Source organism: Sceloporus occidentalis, unplaced genomic scaffold, assembly GCF_023333645.1.
Source record: "Sceloporus occidentalis isolate IW3139 unplaced genomic scaffold, rSceOcc1.0.p SCAF_68, whole genome shotgun sequence".
NCBI lineage: Eukaryota > Metazoa > Chordata > Lepidosauria > Squamata > Phrynosomatidae > Sceloporus > Sceloporus occidentalis.
In genome coordinates this window covers 203,782-231,260 of record NW_028317048.1, presented here as the reverse complement: position 1 = coordinate 231,260, position 27,479 = coordinate 203,782, and the positions used below count along the sequence as shown (strand labels likewise).

The following is a 27,479-nucleotide window of genomic DNA, read 5'->3' as shown; positions in this document are numbered from 1 at the left end:
TATGGCAGAGCACAGATGTGACCCTCCAATAAAGACGGTGTCCATTCACAGAGCATATTGAAAAGGATGGAGGTATTGTTAGTTTGGCAGATGGCACAAAGGTCAAACTGCATAACAATTTGCTCCTCAGTATGATGGGCTTGAGTGTGAAACGTGACCAACACAGTAAACTAGCTACCGGACTGTAAACTGTTATAAATGTCTATATTCTTGACTATGTATAAGCACTACTATTTTATTCTTTGTTTTGATTTTAGTTCACCAAACCCCACTGATACCCCAGCAATGCTTATAAATACACATACGTATGTGTGTATATATATATATATATATATGGGAACTTCCCAGCGTAGGCTACCTGGAGCTTTCCCTCTTTTGGGGGACTGGCTTAATGAAGGGGCAAGTTTAGCTCCAGACAGGTTTTACTGGGTGGGGAGTAGGAGGGAAGTAGGCGGGGTATGGGCATGACTAAGCGCTACGCCGCTGTCCAGAAAAACATGAAACCGATATGCACAGATATGTTTATTGAATTTGTAGGAGTATTTTCTGCCAACCATATAGCCAAGATGCCAATTTCTTATTTTTGTTACAATATGAATTCAATTCATAACTTCAAAACACTTCATTTTATAAGAGAGTTTCTCCATATAGATTTCATTTTCTCAATAAATACGTTCAAAGATTGATGGTGGACCATGTTACTGGTCCACCATCAATAAACATAAAATAACAAAATATTAAGCTTAAAATGACCAATTGTAATACAGTACTGTCAAATATACTGATTCCATTTTTCTTTTTATCCACATTATGTCTTAAACTTATTTAGACCAATCACTTGGTTAATAAAAATAAACTGGGTGATTTGAACTGTGTGCTTGAATATTAAAGAGAGCAGAAACCTCGCCATTTTCTAAAATATGAATCCATGAATTCTGCAAAATATCTTCACTTAAATGTAGTATTTATACCCAGTATGGATTTAAATGCCTGGAAGCAAACGCTAAGTTTTCATGGCCCATGTACCTTAGGATCATACTACAGTTCACTTAGAATAAAATATAATACAGTTTTATGTTTGGAATATTTTCTTATCCATACATGCAGGGTTCTGTCTTGTAAATTCATGGCCTTTTCAACTCGAGTGATGTCGATGTGAGCACAGATCAAACCTTAATAAATTTGTAAATAACTCTTTGTGAGGCAGAATTCCAAAATCTCATATGTAAAACACTAAGAACAAGACTAACATAAACTTATCATTATGGTCTATAGTGTATGTCGTTCACTCGTATGAAAACCCAGACGCCCGTAATTAGCCATTTCCTTATTAGCTAGGATAATTTGATCAGTTTGAGCAAATTAGCTTTTTAGGGTATGTCTGCTAAATATCCTACATAGTTTCATGTGAAAAAGGATTATTTTGAACATGACTGATATAGAACATGTATGTTCATTTAGGTGTAATTGCTAGCCATATATCAAAATATTAATTCTGAGGAAAAGTTCTATAGAAGAAATAACCAAAATGAAAACTACCGGTAATAAAAATTCCGGCTAATTTCTTTAACTTAGTCTTTTGCACCCGGATTGCTATTTATCTTTTTTTATTTTTAAGGAATTCCGTGGCTAAACTTCCACACCTTTAAGTAACTTTCTTCATTTTTTTCAATGAGCACTTAAAATTAAAGCTTCTGCCCAATTCAATTGATCAGGCCTGGACTTCAACACCGCTACTCTAAATTTCAAGTTACTAGGGAAACTATAAAAATGATTAATGCAGACAGTTTTTATGTTTTATTTATGAAAGGTAACATAACCACTATGTATATAGCACTGTACAATACACGTAACATAACACACTGAATGAATGCAGGAACAGTATGAGTCAATCATCTAAATATACGTCTTATAATAAACGGACTCATTTTGCTGTGAAATGTCAGGCCTTCTGATGTATTTATAGCCTTAGTTGCTCGAGTGGGAGGCAGTTTGTAACTACTACAAAACGGGCAGCATTTATTGCTCCTTAATAGCTTTCCCATAACTGGGGAATCTAATAAAAGCCTTAGTTTTGACATTAACCCATTTTATCCTTAGTTATGGTGAAATATTTCAGCTGAATAACAAATGTACACAAAGGGCTTTTCAACATATTGTTAAGAAAGAGCCCAAGAGAAAATGAAAGGTTGATTACCTGTATAATTATCATAAACTGTGCGATGATAGAAGGTTAAGGTTAATAATGTCATTATTTTCATACCCTGAGTACACCCTCAAAATACTTATTCTGATGTTTGAAAGACCTTTTCATGTGATAGCGTGTTGTCTTCTCTCCCATCAGTCCAAGACATGTATATTGTGAGTGATCATGACTGATCCAATTTACTAATTCAATTGAATAGAATTTATAAAGGAAAGAGAAACAAAAGAGTATATATATATAAATTAGTGAGCATTTTTGTAGGTTCATCTCAGGAAATTATATTCTTGAAAAATATTACCTTCTACCAAAATGATTGATTGATTTTTGTTTTCTTATTATAGATCCAAGGAGATATTTGTATCACTTTATAAAATAAGTAATGGGATAATTCATTCGCTTATAAAACTACTGTTTGGGAACATTTTACTGTGCACCTTGTCTCGCTGGTGCCTTCTTCAAAGTGTCATTCATACATGATCTTCTCATCAATCAAACTTAAGTAAACCTTAATCTTCACCATTTGAATATTAAATCTCTCTCTCTTTTAAAAATAGCCAATTTTTCTGTAAGAGAACAGTAGATACCCCTTTGGGTTATCTTCATTTTGTCCTAACGAGTTCTCACCACACCCCATTTAGTTACCAAACCCCAGAAGAATTTGGATCCCAAAGAGAAAAACTGTCTTTCTAAATAATCTGCCCTTTGTAACATATGCATAAAACATGTTATCGCTTGATGTCTCAATTTAAGTTGTTAAAAATAGATACAGATGTATAATGCTAAACTAAATTTATGAAATATTCTTTTATCAATTAAAACAAGTTTCCGAGCTCTTCCATAAGGCATTTGAGTCTCTGCAGAAGAGGTAGAAAATTATGGACAAGTGCTGATAATAAAATATTCATGGGATTTTGCTTTCAACTTTACTGTGTAACATATTGTTGTTTTCTTTCTACAGAATAATGAATATGTCATTTGGGAGAGACATGGAACTTGAACATTTTGATGAACGGGATAAAGCTCAAAGATACAGCAAAGGATCTCGGGCGAATGGACTCCCTAGTCCTACCCATAGTGCCCACTGCAGCTTTTACCGAACCCGTACCTTGCAAGCTTTGAGCTCGGAGAAGAAAGCCAAGAAAGTTCGGTTTTATCGCAATGGTGATCGATATTTTAAAGGAATTGTCTATGCCATTTCCCCTGACCGTTTTAGATCTTTCGAGGCTCTCTTGGCCGACTTGACCAGGACTCTATCTGATAATGTGAATCTACCACAAGGTGTGAGAACTATCTACACAGCAGATGGTGCCAGGAAAATAACTTCATTGGATCAGCTGACGGAAGGTCAGTATTTGCAGAGTTTAATCGAATTGTCTAAATAAGATATATGATTTCTAGAACTTGGGGAAACGTGACTCATTAATCAACAGGAATTGTCACGTAAAAGAACTTTACATTAATCAACAGAGCATCAGGAAGAATGTCAAACTACCTGGGATATGTGTAAGGCTTTCCTGAAGAACAATTATATTTTTCTATAAGGCAGAAATGCTTGAACAGATGAGGCAGAGTAACTGGCTTCTCTATCATCATGGCTAGAATTTCCATGCCTAGAGCAGATTTTTAAGGAGGGCCAAGGAAGGCAAAGAGGAATGGGTTATTGATGGCAACACGTATACATTTGCCGCGCCAACTTTTTGCCAACTCATGCCTACTTTTAGTGATTAATTTTACCAATACATGCACCCATTGTATGCATCTGCTTTGCCTGCAGAGCCTTTTTATGTTGGTGGAGAAGTCACAGAATCTGTGTTGTGAAAATGTAACTCCTCAGATTTCTTAGTCTAGAATATAACTTTTAAAGTTCCATTAAAATGGCAGAATTCAACATCAACAAAATAAATCTAAAATCCTTTTTTTGTGTCGGTGATTAAGCCAGTGAAAGTATTACTCTCAGGATCCTTGCATCTTGAAACGAGGACCCGTAAACTGTTGAAAGTGTTTAGACCAATTTACCATAATAAAACGACTTCATCCCAGAAACAAGCAGTGAGATATAAATGTTCCTTGTTTCATTTGCATCCTTTTGCTAAATTAGACTAGTCACAATTAGCTTGCAGCTGTAGTATGTGTTTAAATAACTGGAAAATCATTTCGCTTTCCCACATAACTGCTTTGATTATTTAAATGTAAAATATAGTCTTTTCATCACATTCCAGAATGCGTGAGCTTTGTAAATATTAATTTTATGATAAATTTCCATTATCGTTAACAGCGATCACAAATACTAAATAAAGAATTCTTTAGCGTGTATTGGCATTTTAATATTCTTTAACATATCAAAAGCAAAAATGTTGTAATCATCCAGAAGGCATTATGTCTGTTCTTATATGTTCTTTATGTTTTTATATTACTTATGTGTGCTATGGTATTAATAAAATTGTGCAATTTAGGTGTGTTTCATACTAATTCATTGTCAATCAAATTAAAATTGCTTTCCATCTTCATTGTACGTATAACAAAAAGAATATGGCGTTATGGGATGTCTTACATGAGATTATATATATTTCAAATATAAATATGAGAATACATATTTTTAAGCATTATATATATCTTGATGATGCTGGTTTCTATTGTACAGCAGCAATATTTGTTTTTTTTAGATATATGTTTTATCTTTTTATCCTTTTCTTCTGATCGTTTTAATTTAAGCTCAATGTTACTTTTATACATAATCAATATTTCATTTCAGCTAATTAGCATTTTCCAACTTTACCCATTCATAGATACGAACTACAGCAATAGGCTTCAACGGGGGAGTGCTGAGGCTGCATAGCTTTATAAGATGTGGCATAATAAAATGTAATTTTAACTAGGACATATAAAAACTTTGGGTTGACTCTAAGTATAATAGTTATGTATTTTATATGTAAGTTTTTTATATATATAATTATTTCTAGGTGAGAGCTATGTGTGTGGATCAATCGAACCTTTCAAAAAACTGGAATACACAAAGAATGTAAATCCTAACTGGTCTGTGAATGTGAAGGCCACCACTCCGACTCGTGCTGTGCAACCACTTGCCTCCTCCAAACCCAGCACATCTGATGGCAAAGAGGGCAAAGATTTCATCAGGCCAAAGCTTGTTACCATCATTAGGAGCGGCGTGAAACCACGCAAAGCTGTCCGGATCCTCCTGAACAAGAAGACGGCTCATTCCTTTGAGCAGGTCCTCACAGATATAACTGATGCCATAAAACTCGATTCAGGAGTGGTGAAGCGTTTATATACACTTGACGGAAAACAGGTATGCAATGAATCCATCACATTTGACCTTTAGTTTAATTAAGGCATTTAAATAAACCTGTCTGTCAGTGTGACCTTTACATTAATGAGCAGACACCAAAAAGTACACGTTGAAAGTTTGAAAACATTTTCAGAACTTTTTCAGATGCAACAAAATATTTCCAGTGTGCACAGACCTCTTATTTCTGATTGACTTCTCAGTTTGTATCTTTTCAAATATTTGTTCAGACGTAGATTAGACTTATTGCCTTCATAGTGTAATAAGAAGGTAATTTTCTGTGCCTAACTGTGATTAATGTAAAAGTAGATTCCTTTGGTAATTGTTCTACTTTAAATATTTTAATAACTGTATTAATAGAGCAAAAGGGAGAAAAAAAGAGCTAAATAAATGTTAACACAAATCTTAATGAGTGCATCTAAGGACCTCTGAGGTCTCAAAAGCTAATGTAAATTTACATATTTTCCTATGTTGGCCCAATAATAGATAATAACATTAATGAAAGACTCCATTTCTCTTGGACTAATATGACAATATCCAGTCTTCTTGTCAAATTCAGTTTTTAAGGAAGAAAGCCCAAAACATTTTTGTACAGTGTTTAGGAAAGTAAATAAGTAAATAGAAATGTATGATATTTATATTGGACTATACAAGATAGTGTACATGTTAAGTTTCAGTTCTTTGCTTTGACATTTTAAAAACCTTAAGCTTACAGGCAACACTTTGGCCAATGTGGACTATAACTCTCATAACGCTCAGATGGATAGTAATGAGGCTAGGATTCACAGCCTACAATAGATGAATTCCCAGAGCCTGAAAATCCCCAGTTTCTTAGATATTCATTTGCCAAGCGTAAAAAATGGTCTATATTCAACAGTTTAACACAATTCAACTAAAAAATACCCAAGCATGCCACACACAAAGATAGAAGATGCATTGAACATATTGAAGTCAAATCTATTGTTCTGGAATAGGCTGCATGCCTTGCCCAGTCTGTTTAGCTTTCTGTTAAAATGAGATTAGCCAATTCTAATGAATATAAAAAAAGAGGATCAATGTTACAATAAATAACCTTGTGCCTGTTCATAATGTGATTACATGTTCTCTGATAACCAACGTACGTCTGGGAAAGAAAGGTTTTTACTACCTATTATTGCAATGGAACACAGGCTTATGTCCGTGAAGAATGTCTTGGCCTGTTTATTGTAATGAAGACAATAAACCTAATATAAGAGACGTATAAGTCACTATTTGTGACTATGGTAAGACAATATTGCTCTTGTAGGTGTGAACAAAAATGTCACTGAGCAGTTTTATTGAATAGAAAAATCTCACAGCAAACTAGGTCTACCCGATCTTGGTCTTTCTGCTTATCCCATTCATGTTTAAATTCTCTAACAGTATTAACATCTACCACTTCTGCTGGATGCCTGTTAAAATCATCTACCACACTATAACATAATGGTGATGTGGATTTCCAGTGATTACAAAAATAATAAATAACACATTTTTGCATTTTTCTACATTGACTTAAACATGAAATTAAATTTTAAACTTCTATTTCTAAGATCATTCTTTAATTAATGTAGTTTTCACTATAACAGAAACCCATACAAAATGCTTGACATTAGATGGCATAATGTATTCATATATGCTATGATAAATGTGCCAGCATTTTTAAATGTGTCTTTCTAGAGTGGTCTGGTCTGGATATCTCGAATATAAAGATTGGATTTAAAAAGATCTATACAAACTGTCCAAATACAATTTTACACAATAATTATATTTAATGCAGGCTATGTAGGTTATAAATAATAATTACATGAAATGCAATAAAAACAGCCTGTGAAACTAACGTGCGTATGTTTTCAAATACCATATACATGAAACAGTATATAGAACCTTGTATTTGAATTGCTATCCGATTTTTCAGTTTACATGTCATTGTATTCACTTATAGAGCTTCAACAGACCCCTTAGCGCTACTGCTATAGAGAGGGAATAAACAATAGCCTTAAAAGGGACAATTTTAATAAAAAAGTCTCAAATTCATAATAATGCACTCATGTTTCTCATGTTTTTCTATAAATATATTTGGTAAGGATTACGGTATTTATAATCCTCATAATACATAGACATCTCTCTTGGCCTCCTTTCTCATTCACTGCTTTATCTGTTAGTTATCTCCAAAACAAATGGGGTAATTTCCAAGCAAAAGCTAGAATATGTATTAGGTCCCAGGCTCGGCAATGTGTTTTAGTTAGGCTCAGCCCTAGGCACCACTCACTTCCATGGCTGATGTCCTCACTGTAATGTGTTATCCTGGCTCTCCACTTTAGAAGGATGAATGGCACCTGGTACAGTATACTATGGAGGCTGTGTCAGGTCCTTCATAGTGTAAATGGGCCAGTTGGCATTATGGGCTCATAAAGCATTGACACACTGGTGAGCCTGACCAACCATTAGGGTGACCGGCCCTCTGTTTTGGGCAGTAGGGCTGAGGTAGGGCAAATGCCAAGCACACTATAAAAGGAGAGCAGAAAGGACACGGTTATAATGTAAATGATGTCTTTTGTTCCTCTGGCTATATGTCCCCAAATCTTCAGATCATAGCATTCTAGGGGCAGTTTCTCCCCTTTACCAACCTTCTCCCGTCATGTGCCTAACAGGTGTACAATACTATAGTCCAGCAGATCATGCCAGCATGCCACAACCTTACATCGGTAGAAGTCGAATCTAGTTTTCGCATATATGGAACACCCACATAGTAGTTCATGCTAAGCAAAAATTATATAGTCTGTATTATGTAACACATGCATTATATATGTATTAAAGCAATTTTAGCAGTTTTATTATACACAGAGCAATTCTTCAAGTAATATGTAAAGCATTACGTGCAACATAAGTGCATATCACCCACTGCCTTGTCTGTTAGATATTCCATAATCCATGGAAAGTACTTATCAGTAACTGCTTCCAATAATCACATAAATCTTATGTTAATGTCACATTATCCTAAGATACTATATACGCCATTACTTTTTTTTTACTTGTATTGGGACTAATATCACTTCTTAGTGACTCCACGAGTGACCAGGGCTTTGGGGATCCCTATACAGTACATGTGAAATCAGTGGAAAGATGTCTATATTATAGACATTTACACATGGTAGGAAGAGTACATATAAAAAGGCCTTATTCACTTTTAAGGTCATTTAATTTTATTGTATTATAAGACAAACACATTATGCACTTCAATCCTTTTTTCGGAGAGATTCAATTTTTTGTGAAAATATTTCTCTGGAAATGCATTCTTTAGATGATGTTGCTGCACAGATAAAGGGGACTGTACTAATTTGCTTTCTGAAACAGCAGGGAAAGTGTGATATATAGTCAGTATTAGCACTCACATCATGTCTGCGCCAGCACCAGCAGAAAACAAATGACTTCCATCTGATTCTGTGCATTTAGCAATAGTTCATGGACTGGCAACAATGTACACCGAGCTGTGTATTTGTTCTAATTCATTTCCACTCTTAGCTCAGCTCTTCCAGCTCAGTCCAAGTATCCCCCTCTGGTAATTATTTTTTTCCATTTTTTTTTTTTTTACTATTTTATATTCTAAAGTGGAGACACATTTTAACTAATTTTAAATGCTTCTATCTCTGCCGAACATTACAGTTAACATTAGAGTTAGAGCAATTTTCTGTCTTTCCTTGTCGCACAGTGAGAAAGGAATTAGGAATGTTTGGAAGGTTGGTAACAGTGATTCCATTCCAGACTTTTAGAATCAGTCACTTTCATCATGTCTCCGTGGTAACCCAATTGTCTGTTGGTTGCCAAGAAACAGATCCTTGAGTACAGAGCACAAGAACTTCACTAAGTGATTTCAACCTTGGCAGACAGACTGATGGTGGCTAGGATACGTCTATGCCTAATTGCTGCTTTCATGCTGCAGTAAGTTAAGCCTCAGATAAGGCTGTTACTAAAGTGAACAATTATTATATTGTCTTTTCAGTGTTCACTTAATACTGTACTCTAGTACACCCAGTGATGTATTACCGTGCCCTCCACGGCTGTTGTCTGTGCTGTGAAGCCATATCCCGGCACTCCATGGCTTAAAGGCACAAAGCGCATTTTAAAGCAGTGTGTGGAGGCCTGTGCTGACTTGGCACATCCATCATGATGTAAATGGGCCAGTTGGGGAGATCAAATATATCCCCTGTAACTACCCCATTATGCAGTGTGACGCGCCCATGGACTTGATGCCCTAGGCCTGTACCTAGTTGACCTAGGCTAGAATAAGTCACTGAGTAGACCCATATATACAAATGATTATTCAGATCCACCCAACCTGATCTTGGTATGAAGGAATCTGTATCCCATCCTTCATGCAAGCTCTTGAAGAACCTCCTTGTACAGTTAGGACAATTAGAAGCTGCCTAGTAGCACAGAATGAAAGTAGTTAAATCATTATCTTGTGAAAAGTGTGGACACACTGTATACCATACACCTAAAAAAACATATATATTAACTCATATGAAACAAAAACTATTAAACCATGTATCCAAATTAGACCGCATTCCTTAAATGATGTATGGTGCACAATTTAGCTATGTTCAAATGTACTAAGAGAAGCTGTTTTATTACATGTAATAATTGGGAAATGTGACATTTTTGGTGCTTGGTGTTTATCTTATCATAGCACATTCCAGTGCCTAACCAATATCTTGCTTGCTTCCATTATAAAAGTCTGTAATAACTGTGACGAATTAACATTCCTTTATTGGTCTTATTTTTATTATCTGTAACCTATTCCATTCCATTGTTTTTTGATGTTATTACTTGAGAAATGGGCCCTATATAAAGCTTTCTTCTTGTAATAACATTTTGGTGAGCTGGAAGTGCATATCAATGGTGCTTTTATACCTGGTGGGTCAATTTTTAAGAGCAACGTCAACAGCCCTGAGAATGGCTGTACATAGTAATACATAGTTATATACTATGACAAAAGAAATAACAAAATAAAAGGTTAGCAAATGAAGATCAGGAAAAGGGAATTCACAGCGTTCTTATGGATGTAATCATTGGCAGGAAATATGGCAAATGTTGGGTAGTCATTGGTATGCACTGTGACAACACAGACAGCTAGCATCACAAATACTAATTTTTACAGCGATTACATACAGAAAACAGCTTCTCTTAAAAATAAGCTTCCACAGAGCCACTCTGTGCTTGGCAAGGAAAAAGTGTTTATGCAAAAGAAAAGGCCCTTGTGGAGAACGGTGCTTTTGTCAATTTGTAAATCATGATTCATGAACAAATCTTTTTGATAACCAACAAAAAAGTGAGTTTTATTTGTAAACACTGTTCAACTACAAGGGTGATCTATTTGTGGAGATTACCCTGTCATTTATTATATGCCAGAAAAATGGGATATATCAAACACATAGAAATTAATGTCTAGTGGATATCTGTAATGAAAATTAAAAAAAAACCCTACTGAAAGACACTTTTTGCAGTGCCACCAACGCAATTCTTTATGATGATTGAAATAAGGAATGGGGGTGGCTATTACAAAATGGAAGCGTTATCTTAATGTTTAAATGAAGCATTCACGTTTAAATCAACCCTATGATACTTGATTCAATGGGGAATGCTTTTTTCTGTAATAGTCCATTTTTGGAATAAAAAAACATGGGCTATACAGGGCACAGCCATCATATATAAAACTTAAAAATCACTTATTACAAAGACCAAATAATAAAATTAGAAAATTAGGAAAACTACAACAAAATCTAGAGACAAGTTCTTCTCCAAGAGCATATAGCCTATATTTAAAAAAAATCAGACCAGTTAAGATTAATACAATGTTCCATGAGGATGATCCTGTCTCTCAGACTTGTATTTTTTAAAAACGATGTGAACTTCCCAGGGATGGCCACCCGGAACCTGTATTTGTATTGCCGTGGTGTAAAAGGTGTTGACGTTATGTAAAATGATTTGTGTATTACACTTAAATGGTAAAAAGATTCCCATTTCTTCTTCTGCAGTAAAGCTTGTGTTCATATTTCAAGGGCATTTGTCATGCCATCGTCATTGTGAGCTAATGTTGTGTTGCTTAGTAACAGTGTAATTTTAGTAAAAAAACCCAAAAAAAACCACTTCTGATGTTTATACTTGATATATTCAGTTCCTCCACGGCTGATTAATCATCTAATGTGCTATATGAAATGTAATAGAATAAGGTAGTGTTAGAATCAATATGTATATTGTTTGTGCAATTGAAGGATCACATTTTAAAAAAATTACAGTAATCACAGTAATAAGTACATTTCTTCTGGGATTTCTGTAAACACTTTGAGAATGTCCTCTAGATCCTCTATACATTCTACTAGATGCTGCTTCAGGCTATGTTGAGATTTTTAATTGATATTATATTAGCATTTTTATGAAGCCCCGGTGCAGGTGGGATTATAAATGCCAAATGTATACATTCCTTGCTCATAATAAACATATCCATAGCACAACATGCTTGCCTTATAGTGACAGACAATTATATCCAGCTTTGGTAAAGAAGAGATGAGAATATTGAATACATGAAAGGCTTGCTTTTCTGTTCTTTTTTTACGTAAGAAATTATTGTTCCTGAGCTTGCACTCAACATCAGGCTGGACGCATGGCTTCTTTCATCCTGTTCTTGTTGGGCCTGTTATACCGTATTTGCTTGATTATAAGATGACCCCCCAAAATGTGAATATTAATTCAGAAAAAAAGAAAAGGCCTGAATATAAGACTACCTTATAGGAAGAAAAGTTTTACTAGTAAACTATTTTTTCATATTTAATAGCAACTATAATTTAGAAAAATGCATTTCTTGTTTTTATTTCGTTTTATTTGCCAACCTGCCTCCAGTTATGCACATCTGCCCCACAGCTTGTGACTTTGCCACTCTGCACTACTGATATGCCTTATATGCCCCCCGACTTACCGATGCATCTCCAGACTTTCCCCCCTTGTGCTCCAGACTCCCTCGTGTCTAGTGGGGGCAGCTGGTGGACATCTGCACTTAAGCGTAGACAACCTCTACTGCTACCCGGCACGTACGCCGGGGCTTTTATGACTGAGCACCGGAAGGTCATGTCATGCCGGTGCTCTGTCATAGAAGCCCCCGGCAGAAATACTGGGTAGCAGCAGAGGTTGTCTGTGCGCATTGTGCAGACGTTCACCGTCTGCCAGAGAGGAGGATCCTGGTCCCCTGCAGCACTGCGGGGATCTGGATCTTCGTCTTAAAGTGAGACTTCTATTTGAGGTCTGATTATAAGACCACCCTGTCTTAAGGGTTTTGTTTATTTATTTTTAAAAAAAATGGTATTGGGGTGGATTTACTTAATGCGTATACAGCCACCTACTGGTGAGGCCTTATCATTTGATGCATTTCACTCAGGGGTGTCTTTTGTGATTTCTTAAAGGGATACCCCAGTGTTACAAGCAGCCTTTTAGACAAATAATGCCTATTAAAGTATATTCTACTTAAAATTCTTTACACCTGTCAAAAAAATGAATGACTTACCTTTAGTAGAACCTGCAGCTCCAGAGATGCAGCAGAGCCACAGTTGTCCAACATTTGGTACCACCGATTGAACAGGATATTAATCAGAGTGATCTCCGCTCATGAGTACAGGGGCAAGAGTAGGCAAAGTGTCTGTGACAAGGCTTGTGGCAGTCATTGTTGCTCTTGAGGCATTAAGTAAACTGTCCTTCACAAAGATTGTTGCTGCATACCCCTGACAAGATGTATTTTTAGACCCGCGCAACATTTGCTGAGTCAGTGTTGAACATGACTGGCAGTACATACATCACATGTCAGGGGTGATATACCCCACTTTAAGTATCTGGGATGGGGAAGGGGCACATGCTCCCTGCATTCTGCTGAATCCCCCCCATACATTTGCAAAAGGGACATCACAATGATTTAAAGGGACCCCTCAACTATAATGTGGAATAACTTGTATATTGCTGGCTACAATTTCTGTTAAATTAACCTGAAATGAAGACTTGAATGTTATTCAGGACTGGTTACTCTACCTGACATTGTTAGTTACCTTTTCAAAATATTTAGAGTGCCCAGTTCTAATATGGTCAACTAGATTCTGACGTGGTGTTAGCTGTTAGGACTGGTGTTATGGATGGGGAAGTATGGGTGGAAGTCAAGTACATTGATATAGAAAGCAGAATTCTACAATATAAACTTCTGCTAACAAGAAAGCTGTACTGGAATACAGCTACAGAAATTAAAACGTGTTTACAAATACATCCTTAATTCTGTTTGCATTCTAATAAGATAAAGCCATATGAAAAAAGGAAGGCATTAGTATTTCTTTAAACGTGCAATGCCTTTAAAATAGTCTTTCAATATCCTGGCCCTTTAGAAATAGGGCATTGGAGTACTAAAAATGCACTGCTCTGACTGATGTCTCGTTTGCATCGCCATGGTAACAGAGCACACAACAGACAGATAGAGAGTCCATGAAATATTAATATAAGGCTTCCATACTAAGGGTGGGGGGAAGAGAGGGCAAGTCTGCACATTCTTTTTCTTAAAACCAAGGAACAGTTTTTATTACATGAAGGGAAAGATCAATTGCATATGATGTACATGTTCCTAGAAAATTTCATATAGTTTAAAGGAACGATCCAGACCGCTAAGTAAAATGCATAACAAAGTGTGTATTTTATGAACTACAATGCATTTCTCCATGCGTGGAAATCATTGCATGTGTCCTTTTGCATTGGAATTAGAAAAGAAGACTTCTGTCTGTTTTTTATCCCCCCCCCCCGTCTGTGGGGAGCATGTCTGCACATACACTGTGGCACCTATCAGCTCATGTTGCCTGTTAGCGAGTTCAGCTCCCATTGAAATCAGTAGGAATTAAACTTACATACTTTTGCATCGAGTCGCCTTTTAATTCCAGCTGGAAAAAAATGGGGACTTCAGTCTGATGTAAGGTGCCTACGATATTTATTGCTATTGGTATGACTGTCCCTAATTCCCACAATTACCACATTGTGAAAGGACATATTTATCTATTCATTTGGAGAGTATTACCTACAAGGACTTAGCAGGAGCATTATTTTATCATCCATATCCACCAGGCAAGCCAGAAGACCTACTTGTCCCATAGAAATCTCATAGTGCTCTCACCACTGCAAGGGATTCTGGGTAGGCATATGTAAATAAGTCCCACAGTGATCTTCCCTCTATATCCACTTTATGCATGTACCCTCTGGGATCAAATGTCCCCTGTACTAGATAGCCTTTAAAAAAAGTCCAGGACAGAGGTGTAGACGCCAGATAACTTCTAATGGGTTGGACACTGGCTTTTCTATAACCTTTACCCCACCACAACTTATGCTGTGTGTTTTACTTATTACTACAAGTCTCAAGCAGTAAGACAGTATCCAACCTCATGTTGAATCATTAGAATTATTTATTTTTAAGAATAAACACATTACATGCCCTTACAAACATAATGTGAAAAAAACATTCTATTATATAACTATTTCTGCTTGCCATTTTCTATTAATATTTCTATTACCAGAGAGATCATATGTTTTCTATCCCATTTTAATTCCCCACATTGCTTTGACTTAAGTATTAGACACCATTTACTGTATATATGATGGCCCCTGAGGGCATGAGGCCATGCAAAGCAATTTATTTCCTGAAGAGCATTTCCATGTACTGGACTATCAAGTCATAAAATACCCCCATATATCAAAGTTATCAATGGTTGGTTGAGACAAAATGCTTCTATTGTATTAAGGGTATCCCGACCCTGCGAAGTATAGATAACAAGGTTGTCTCTTCGGTGAAACAGTATGTGCAAAAAACAAACCATGTGTCATGACAGTGATATGATGTGATATTATCTACGAGAGAAGATCCCAATGGGTTGCATGCCTCTCTTCCTCAAAAAGAAGTTCGTGCCAGATAAAAGTTGTTGTGTGAAAGTGGGGTTATTGTATCTATGTGGGGAATATTGTTACAAACATAGGAATTAATGAGCCATACCTAGAAGCATAGGCATAGACCATAGCAGTCATTGAACATAGGTATGAAAAAAACCCACATTTTTCAGCAACAAAACGTAAGAGCATTAAAGTATTACATGTACAAAGTAATTCTTCATATGTAAGCAATCAAGTGACTAATGCTGTGGGGGAGGCCCAACAGGGATCTAGATATTTCAGTCAAATTACCCTTTTGAATGGATTCACCAATGGTGGGTAATATTGTAACATTATTCACCATTCTATGGTACAGTTTTGTTTACGATGCACACAACATGTATCGTGTGAAGGAACAATTTAACCATTGTATAATGCATCAGTGTTAATTCCACAGTGTGACCAGGAGCTCCAGGCAAACTGGTTCTGATGGTTTTATTGACCTTGTGTTTCCGCTGGTAAAATCACCATGATAACTCTGAGCAAAAGAATTACAGAAATGCAGCGTAAAACATGCACATGTAAATGTTCAGACAGTTTATAGTATATAAGAAACAAAATATGTCATATTGTACAATTTAAAAAGCAAATGCATCTCTCATATAATTATTCAAGGGTTCCCTATAAAGCGGCATGAACTTTATGGTTGGTGTGGAGTCTCTGTGATGCTTGATGATTAAGTGAATCATTGTCAACATTGTAGTTTCCAGACTTTGCACATCCTTGTCTTTTATATTGTTTATTGTACAATAATAATGTGGTTGAAATGGCCCTATACCTAACCAGCAATTTTAAAAGCTATTCTGCTTTATTATTAAAAACTTGGACTGCACTCGCCCAGGTATTGACAGGATAACATAAAATGAATAATATCTGGTGAAATGTTACAAATTAATCAAAGAAGACACAAACAAATCTCACAAGAATATATGCTGCACATGATATGCTGCACCAGCGGTTTATGTTACTATGGCAATAAGACTCACGTTAAAACTATGCACCAGAAACACTTAGGATTGCCACCTTTTCCACAAAAAATGACCGGCCCTAGTTGTGGTCTGTGGGGGCAGAACTGCAAAAGGGGAGGGCCACAAAGGGTGGGACCATAATGCAATGCATTAGAAGTAGTGAAAAGTGGAAAGCTGGAGGACTGTCTGACCACCTGTGACACTCACAGTTCTGGAGACTGAAGCAGAGCCAGCGCTTCCCTCCTTTGATGTTGGTGGCATATATGCGCACATCGCACATCTAAATAAGCACTTGCATATTCTGCCAGCTTTCTACTCCCCAGGGCCACAATCAGTAGTTTTAGGGCCCCTTATAAAATAAAAGGTCTGGGGGGGGCTCCTACCCAGATGACCTTCTGTCCATACCACCAGTATTTCCTCTTCTACTCATCTTTTTCTGTGGCTCAGATGTCTGGGTGCAAATATGGGGCAGACAAGGTGTCACAGGAGACTAGTGATGCCTCTACCAATGAGGTCTGTTATTGGTTGTTAAAAACATGTTCACTAAAATGGGTGTATTCAAATGTCTAATGCGAAACAAATACTCAGTTAAGCAAGGCTTTCCTTGGACAGGACCAGTCTTAGTACAGCTGCCTGGGGTCCCTGGACCATGGAGCATTGTCACCATAAAGAGTGAAAGTCTGGTACTTGACGGGGGCCCAATAGAATTTTCCACAACGTGCTTGTGGACACGCTCAAGATATTGGCATTATAGCTGTATAAAAAAGACTAGTCTATGTACTGGGATGACAAAGTGGCTTATTGAAACCTTTTGTGTTTAACCTATCCAAAATCTCCCTAATTGCATCAACCTAGATCAATTGTTTATAGATTTTAAAAAAATACTTCTATGCAACCCAGCATTTTGTTTTCATCCTCATTGCGTCCTGGAGTTTATATGTCCCAGAAATCACATTTGGCTTATCCTCATTAAGTGCTATAATGGCAAGTAATGTGACGTTAAGCTCTCTCTAGTGCAAAGCAGAGATTTGCAAAGCTTTATAAAGCAACGTGACGTTAGGTAAACATTACTTTAGATGCAAACCACCAACATTAATGGGTTTAAATGGTTTGCAGGGAATGTTGTGTTAATGAGATGTAAGCACTTTGCACACATCCCATTACTGTTAATTCATTAAGACTGATCAGGATTTACAAAGCTACCAAATCGCAATCAAAGCCTGCACATATACAGTAAACGAGCTTTAATTGTAATATATTCCCTGGACCAGTGATTAGAAATATTGTTTAAATGCAACAGCCTACCTCAGTATTGTTGCTGACCATGTCCATCCCTTTATGACCACAGTGTACTCTGATGGCTACTGCCATCAGGATAATGCACCATGTCACAAAGCTCACATCATCTCAAACTGGTTTCTTGAACATGACAATGAGTTTGCTGTACTCCAATGGCCTCCACAGTCACCAGATCTCAATCCAGTAGAGCACCTCTGAGATGTGGTGGACGGGAGATTCGCATCATGGATGTGAAGCCCACGAATCTGCAGCAACTGCGTGTTGCCATCATCTCTATATGGACCAACATCTCTGAGGAATATTTCCAGCACCTTGTAGAAAGTATGGCACGAAGAACGAAAGCAGTTCTGAAGGCAAAAGGGGGTCCAACCAGGTACTAGCAAAGTGTACTTAAGAAAGTGGCCAGTATATATGTACAGCTGTCTTGTATAGCAGGCAATTACTTTCAAGGGATCCATGTATAAAGTGGATCTAGAGGTAAAAGGTGATTATTGTTGACCTTATTTGCATGCGCCTACCCAGAATCCGCTGTGGTTGTCAAAGCACCATGAGATTTCTGAGGGAAAAACAAGCCTCCTGGCTTGTCTGGTGTCTGTAGATGAGTGCTTAATAATACTTCTACTACCCCCTTAATTTTAAGTGGAAGGGTTTTCCATCACCTTTACCCACCATAACTTATGTAATTTTATATATATATATATATTCACATACCGTATTGGCTCGGATATAAGCCGCCCCCGTATATAGGCCGCACCCTAAAAGTTTGGTGCTTTTTAAAAGAAAAAGTTTTTTTAATAGACATGCTGCCACTCTGTCCCCCCCCGAGATATGCTGCCTCTCTCCACCCCCCCGAGATATGCTGCCACTCTGCCCCCCCGAGATATGCTGCCAGTGCCTCCCCGAGATATGCTGCCACTGTCCTCCTCCTCCCCCCCGAGATATGCTGCCACTGTCTTCCTCCTCCCCCCCCGAGATATGCTGCCACTGTCCTCCTCCTCCCCCCCGAGATATGCTGCCACTGTCCTCCTCCTCCCCCCCGAGATATGCTGCCACTGTCCTCCTCCTCCCCCCTGAGATATGCTGCCACTCTGCCCCCCCCCCGACTTACCAGAGCAGACTCCCGGGTGTCTTGCGGGGCTGGCGGGGGACATCTACGCAATACGCGTATACAACTTCCGGTGCCGGTACTCAGCGGATGTGCCGGCACTGGAAGTTGTATACGCGTATTGCGTAGATGTCCCCCGCCGGCCCCGCAAGACACCCGGGAGTCTGCTCTGGTAAGTCTTGGGGACAGAGGTAAAACGCATCGTGCGGACGTTCACCGGCTGCGGCAATGCGCATAAACAACCTCCGCTGCCCGTGGGAATTCCCGGCAAGGGAGATTGTTAAAGCACATCGTGCAGACGTGCCGGCAGCGGAGGCTGTTTACGCGCAGGGGGAGGCTGTCTGAGCGTATCGGGGAGTAGGATGCAGGTCCCCTGCACCGCTGCGGGGGATCTGTATCCTAACCCTGCTGCCTGCCCGGCGCCCGGAACTGCATGTCCCGGGCGTCGGGCGCTAGACCCCGAATATAGGCCGCACCCCCACTTTAAAGACTTAAAGTGGGGGGGAAATGCGGCCTATATTCGAGCTTATAATGTTAAATCCTTGTTTCCATATTATGTGGCCCATTACACTGATAATATAATGAAATAGAAGAGGTAAATTTTATAACTTAACAAGGCAACAGTGGCTTAATCATCACTAAATAAATCACGTAATTACACATAAGCTATGTCAGTCTATAGAAGTGATAAAGGCCATGGTAGGCGAAACAGCATGGGGTCAATTATATGCATTCTTAGTTTTAAGAAAGGTTTTTACATGCATGATGCATTCCCCAATTTATTCTTAAAGGTTGTGGTGATCATCACTTTACGCAATGTGATTTGCTGCAGTTTAAAATCTAGATTCAAAACACCATCTACTTCAATTTTATAAATAAACTTTACTTGTATTATTTTTCAACTTACAAAATTGTAAGTCAAATATGACTCAGAGTTGAAGCATTTTTGACCGCATGGTTAATTGACTCGAGGTTCTGTATTGAAACTAATGGGACATTTTTCTATCTTCTAAATAGGAGCAGAGAACGAAAGACAGATTTCCCGTAATTGTTACAAAGACTGTTCGTGAATTGATTGCCTGCTGTATTAGGCACCAGCAGCTCACAATCCTTTAATCAGCATCTTTGTATAATAGCTTAATACCAGATTTTTTCCCCCCTCAGTGAATTTGCTTCTATTGCAAAATGTGCAATTAGCAGAAAGTCCAAATCATCCTGGCATGTGTATTTTTGCCAGAACATTTTCTCAGCAGTTGCGAATAACACAGTATCATTATATAACTAATATATACAAATTTAACGCTAGTTGAAACAGAATAGCAACATTCCAGATGAATCCCAAATGCTAATTATTATTTATATAGCGCCATCATATTCCACAGCGCTGTATAACGGGTAAACAGCACATACTATTTAGTAAATCATACAACAATTTGGGCTTACAGAAACAAAAGGTGAGGAATTCTCTAAAGGAAACCTTTGTACATTATATTTAATTATCTACATGTAAAGTGCAGTATGTTAAAGCTTACAGAATGGCATTGATTACTGTTATATATTAAACATACTGCAGGGCAGCACCTTACATCTGCTGTTGAGCAATATGTGAAATGTATATGTGTCCTCGAAAAATGGCTGAATGTGTTCATGCTATGTGAAATTTAGGGAGAATCATGTATTTCTTAAAACAATTTAATTTAAACATTGTTACACACATTATTGTGGGAGAAAAATGTGATACATTCATCCCCAAAGAGGTCATCAGAGGACAAATACAGGGACCTCTCAGCTATCACAAGAATTCATATTATGGCCGTACTGGCCCTCTAACATTTGAACTGAGAATATTTTTGTGTGCTGTAGTCCTGATTGAACTCAGAACTCCAACCACAGCTAGTCGGCAAGTTTAAATGCTTACCGACTGAGAACATAGAAAAGGTAAAAGTATAGGATATAACTGTGTGTTGTAAGGCCAAGGAACCCACTGCACTTAATTAACACCTATAAGAGATAACGGCACATGTGTACTGGAATGAGCCAAATGAGATATCCTTTCCTTTATTGCTTTTCTAAGCCTTAACACCTCACTTAATGATGTTTTTGGCCAGCAGCCAGAAATACCAACAATGCCTTATTTCCAAACTCACTTCACGTCCAGAAATCAATTGTGTTGCTTGACACTGTCAAACAGCATATGGTATTTCACGCTGTGCGAACAAAGCCTTAAAATGCACATCCCAATCTAAATCTGATTAAAAGGTTTTGTTGCTATTCCACATATTTTAAAACGAAGTTATACTTTAAAGTTATTCCTGCTACGTTATTCTGTCGATAATAATCTCGATTATTTCACGCTCCAGAGCCCTACTGTGAATATGACTGTGTACGCGTGCCATAATTTCATCGTTAACTCTATTTTTGTGTGCGAGGTGGGAGTTGCGTGGCATAATGAGTGTTTCAGCGAGCACTGGATTTACGTAGCTGTGTCAATCTCTGTCTGCGCTCTTTGTATTTAATTGTATTTAAATACAATCACTGGGAACCCAATTAAATTACAGGAAAGTACTCATAAGAAGCATGATTAAGGTTAGCCCAGCCCAGGCCAGCTGTGTAGGCCAGTAATAAAGGAGCCCAAAACGTGCGACAAACAGCCCACTCAATGGCATTTATATGTATACAGTGATTACAGCACACACTTTGAAAAGAACTTGTCACCATAGGAACCAATAAAATGTATCTGCTGTTTGGACCATTCTACTAGTTGCTATGGTGATAAGACCTTTGTTGCCAGGATCAGTTTTTAATACACAACACAGCAATACCTTCATTGTAGCTCCTATGTGGCAACCTAGTGGCTTGTCGGTAAGGAAGATGGCCACTCCTATGGCCGTGCCCACTCCCAATTATAGCCCGATCTGTTTCCTCATCTGGCCACAACCTCCGATATAGGCAGGGCTGGTGGAAGGATTTTTGCCACCCTAGGCAAAACACAATTTTGCCGCACCTGGCCACACCCCCACACGCCCCTCTCATTTAACCACACCCACTCCTCCCCATAGTGACCGCGAGCCAAAATGTTGGAATCAGAGCAGCCAGTTAGCAATAAAAGCCAGATGTTCATATCCTTTGACTTACATGTAAACCCACTGGCACAAATATAGTTCTTAAAACATAGCCTGACTATAAAAATAAATAAAAATGCACACAGACTTACATTGACTCAGTTTTCAGTGATTCCCACTTAAATAATGCCTCTATTTTTAGTATGTCTAGAAATCAGACATTGGACCATGCATCAGGGACAATTTATATAATTAATTTTTAAGTAGAAATCAGATTCAGCTTACATCATTTTATCTTCCATTATGCCAACCTGATTTACTTACACATGAAGACAACATGTGTTACTAAATAGACTAAAAAAAAGTAATGTAAGTAAAGACACATACAGATATATATATACATATATATTAATAAAAAATAATTTGTGCCACTTTGTAATAAAAACTGTTTTTCTACATATTTTAACAATTTTAGCCAATACAAAAGTAGGTCGAACATTATCACATTATGCCAAAATACTGCCAACTCAAGTAAAAAAATGCTTTTTATTTTGTTTAGTATTTTGCATGATTGATGAGATGCATTCTCATATTTTCTTTTTGCCAAGTTTTTCTTTTATTTTTGCATATTGTTTGATAAAATGAATAAAACAGTAGCAAGGCAGCATTTAAGTGATATAAGAGACATGGCTCCTTGCCTCTTCTTCAATATTCATTATAAGATTCAAGTGATTGCAGTGGTGTAAATCAAATGGAAGCTTGGCTGGAGGCGGTAGAGTTTTCAGAAGTTAATTAAAATTTGCTTCGTTTTGGATTTGCTTACTTTTGGTGTAAAGGACTTCAGTAATGAATATCAATATAACATCTCCATTACTAATTCTCATACTTAAAAATGTACAATTTCTTGTAATTATGCTATCTCAACCGCCCTGAGTTTAAAAAGGGGAAAGTCATTTAATAATTAAAGGGCTGCACATGATGGTTAGTCAGTAAAAAGGCTGTTAAATTCGTTAGCCTATCCTCCTTGCCCCTATAATATATGAAACATATAGACACACCGGCTATTTGAGCAGGTCTGCCATTGTGTTTGTAGTTCATATAGCTGGCACTGTATGGGTGGTTGACAGGACCAAGGGGATTTATTTTTTAAATGTTGCAATAAAAGGGTTAAAAAATATATTCTGGACAAACTAATTCATGGTTGGCTTCACTTATCCAACAAAATGGGTTTAATCTTCCGAAAAGGGAAAAGTAGCAGAAAGGTGATATATTACCTCATTTAGCTTTAAGCACAGTGTTTACAGAAATCATATGAACTTTTAAAAATATTTATTGAGCTCTTCTACCATAGCTACCAAAAGCCCTGACAGTCAGACCATTTTAGTTATACTTAAACCTGTGATGGTGACAGTCACCCGTTAAAGAATTTAATAAAGCAGGGCTGCCCAACTACCATTTTCCAGACAAGGCATTAGGGTTCTTTCTTCTGTGACTTAATGATTGCCAACAAAGGTTTATATGTAATACTACATTCATAAACATCTCATGTTCTGCCTTGTTAAGATTGTGGGCCAACCATATATGTAATAATTTGAATACATAATTTAAACAATAGAAATAAATCACTTTAACATCTGAATTGACCAATGGGTTTATCCAAGTAATTTGGTTCTCAGCCTACAAATATGCAGTGCATGTATATTGTGTGTAGATGGATCACTTATATGGAGAAATAATACAACCATATAGAATTGACTTTGTATTATATGACATAAAATTAAATTAACTCATCTAATCTGCTCATTGTCAATCTAAAAAAACAGCTTTTACTGGCTCATTTTAGGTCATTTCCTTTGAATAATGAATTTGTTGGAACACAGGGTTTACTGGGGGTATGTTTGGAGCCTCTGTGTCTATTGGGAACTGGATACATTTACTGGAAAATTATATGCCGTTGACCTCGGGACAGCTCAAGGAGAGAACAACCTTTTTTTACGCGTGTAGACAGTGTACATGTAGAGATACAGTAATATGAAACGTGGTGCAAGTTACATTCATGGTCTATAAGTTAAAATTTGGCATTTTCCAAAATGTAGATGGTGCCACGGATAACACTTAAATGTAAAACCTATTAATACCAATCCAGAGTATTCATATATTATTAAATGTTTTTGTTCTTAGAATTTACTGAAATTTCTTCCACTGGAACAACATAACTATTTCCAAATGAATCTGGGTGTTCATTATTTTCTTGCCGCACATATCATGGTGACTTCCATTGTCCTCATTGAATTCTGTTTCACTCAGTTTTCTCGGACAATATCCTGTGTTAGATCACAGACATGCTTTAATCTCGCTGGAATAAAATCAATACAGTGACAGTCCATCTGCTAAGGGGGTCAGACCTTAAGTTAACCCTCTCAGCAATGCAAGATGTATGGAGCTGTTGTGGACTAAAATATGCCCAGCAATGAGCAAATAAATAAGTAAATTCAAAAATGTTATATAATTTTAGAAGCATCATTTTAAGGCAGATAATAATCATTATGTTTACCTTGTCTGCCCCTATAATAGATTTATTTAAAATTTTATTTTTAAATATATTTTGGTCACATGGGAACAGAATGCACAAGGTAAACTGTAGGTTTTTGGAAGCCCAGATGTTTTGGTGAGCAATGCATTTAGTTACACCTGTATGTGTTACACTCTACTATGTTAGGTCCTGTCTTCGATCGTAGTAAAGTAATATTATCAATTGGGGATGAAGTGGGTTATAAACTATGCATGGGAGGCACAATCTGGTACCACCCAACCAGGCATTCACCCACTTTGCCTGATGGCCAGTTTGGGCATGTTATAGATAACTTATGATTTTGCAACACAATTTTTAACCTCTATCATTAGATGGACCTAGGGTGCTACTTATGACTACGTACATTCCTGGGCTTCTGCACTTTTACTGTATATACACTGCTCAATGCATCCTACTGGGACCATGACCAGACGCATGATGCAAATAACCATACAACAAGCACAAAATAGGAGACACACATCATTTCAATGTTTTCATATCAGTATCTTTACAAAAACTGTACTTGATTACAAAAAGGCTATAAGAGGTGGTTTAAAGGAGCAGGACATAACAAGTGTAGCGCCTATGCCCTCTAGCAGTGTGGGTTCTTTGTGATTGTGTCTGCGGCATTATTATTAATCTCATTGATTATTACTAGACCCTTATATTTTACCAACATTTCTCGAACTCTACACGCGTTCTGTTTCTTCAGATCTGACACAATTGCAGAAAACTGGTTTTCTAAGATTATGAGTGTACGTGGTATGTTTGTGTGTGTGGGTATGTTAGTGTATGTGGGTGTTTTAGTGCGCGAACATCTGTCTTTGTGTATGTTCGTATGTGTGTGTGTCTAAGTATGTGTCACAGTCCGTGTCACGGACCGCAATGTAGCAATTCACCTGAGTACCCGCGGCTAGCGGGTACTCGAAACTTACCTCTCCCGCAGTTCTGGGACCTTGCTTCCAGCAGGCACCCGGGGCAGGTCCTTCTCAGTATCCCCGTCACAAGTGATGGGCGGTACGCACGGGGCGAACCACACCCCCTCTCTTATAGTACGCCTCCCCCGTTGGCGGGGCTTGGTTGAAACGGCAGATTCAAAAGCCGAGCACTGACTTCCATTCAGTGCTCGGTTATTGTCCTAGCTGAGCAGTTCCTATATTAGTATACTTACCTGATTGTCTCTCCGTTGCTGAACTGTGCCTGTCCCTGACTTTTGCTGCCTTCTCCACTCCTGATCCGGCTTGTATGATTACCATCTCCGTTGCTGACCCGTGCCTGTCCCTGACTTTTGCTGCCTTCTCCACTCCTGATCCGGCTTGTAGGATTACCATCTCTGTTGCTGACCCGTGCCTGTCCCTGACTTTTGCTGCCTTCTCCACTCCTGACCCAGCTTGTCTGACGATTCTTACAATTCATCAGTGCCTTTGCTGCATACTGGGTTCCTCACTTGTATTCTCAAGATCTTTGTGACCGTATGTTAGCGTGTGTGTTCGGATATGTTGGTGTGTGTGTCTGGGTTTGTTAGTATGTTAACATATGTCTTTGGCTATGTTAGCGTGTATCTGGGTATGTTTATGAAAGCATGTGTGTGTTAGTGTGTAAACTTGTGTCTTCGAGTATATTAGTGCATGTGTGTCTGGGTATGTTAGTGTGTGTATGAGTATGTTAGTATGTGTGTGTGGTGTGTCAGTGTGTGAACATGTGTGTCTGGGTATGTTAGTGTGTATGTGCCTGGGTACGTTAGTGTGTGAACATGTGTCTTTGTGTGAGTATGTTAGTGTGAGTGTCTGGGTAGATAAAGTATGTATGTCTGAGTAATTGATAGCTGTGCTGTACAACATTTTATCAAATGTTGGCAATTATGTAATTGCTTGCATCTTATTTTCTACACACAACCAAAAATCAAATAACAAAAAATATTTGATGAAGGTGATATAATTGGCACGGCTGTGGTACATTAAGGCAGGCGCCTGCCTAATGACCTAAGCGCGGCTGCCAGCTGGATAATAATTAAGCCAAAATGGAGAAGCCATGTGTGAAAAACTAAGTACACCCTTACTGCTTTCATAGGAATTAAGAAGCTAAGTAGTAGACAGGTGGTTGGATGATTTTGGGGAAATTAGATAAAGTTCCAAACCAATACAGTTCTGTTTAATTGAACCCAGTTTATTCATACAATTGGTCTATTTTGTCCTTATAAAAAAAACTCTGGAAAAATATACAGTATTCTATAAACATTATTAACAGTTATCAGGCAGAACTTTAATGTATTACCTTGGTCACTGCTTTGTACAACTGTCAGGAACCAATATTTCGCTACCTGAACCATGGCTTTTTTATACCTGTGGCGTTTACATCTGCGACCACTAGTGGCCACCCTCCGCCCTCTGGAGCACTCAGAACTCAGGTGTGCCTTTTTACCTGGGTTGAGCCCTAATCTACATCCAGCTGGGCCTTGTTACCTGGATTACCCTGCCTTTATGAACCTGCCCTGCCCTTCAGTGAGGGCCTTTGTATTGAAGTCTATGGACCTTCCTGCTGTGGCTCTGCACCTGTACTGGTCCTGGTTCCCTGCCGTTGTGTCCTTCCAAGTGGACTCCCTGCCTTTGTGTCCTTCCAAGTGGACTCCCTGCCTTTGTGTCCTTCCAAGTGGACTCCCTGCCTTTGTGTCCTTCCAAGTGGACTCCCTGCCTTTGTGTCCTTCCAAGTGGGCTGTGTGTGCCTTTCGTACCCTTCCAAGCAGGCTGTGTGCCTTTCGTACCCTTCCAAGCGGGCTCCCTGCCAAAAGACTTATTACCTGTATTTTATTTTGCCATACGTCCGGTTACTTGCTTAGACTATATTACCCTTATTTGCTGGTCCTGTTATATACATGAAATACACTGCATTACCTGGATTTCTGTTTGTGGTGTCTTTGTTTGCATAATCATGCACCGTGGGTTACATACTGAA

The 27,479-nt window shown here is 38.0% G+C and overlaps 1 protein-coding gene across 8 annotated transcripts in view; it reads left to right on the top strand.

Moving 5' to 3' along the window:
- LOC149286464 (serine/threonine-protein kinase DCLK1-like) overlaps positions 1-27,479 on the top strand; it is a 132,737-nt gene that overhangs the window by 4,231 nt on the left and 101,027 nt on the right. For 7 of the 8 annotated variants that reach the window (XM_089493877.1, XM_089493878.1, XM_089493882.1 and 4 more), the window contains exons 1-2: positions 3,175-3,550; positions 5,167-5,513. In XM_089493877.1, the coding sequence (XP_089350003.1) occupies positions 3,175-3,550; positions 5,167-5,513 (723 nt within the window). Of the gene's footprint in view, positions 1-3,174; positions 3,551-5,166; positions 5,514-27,479 lie in introns of those variants that run through there. The other variant, XM_089493885.1, reaches the window with a different exon arrangement.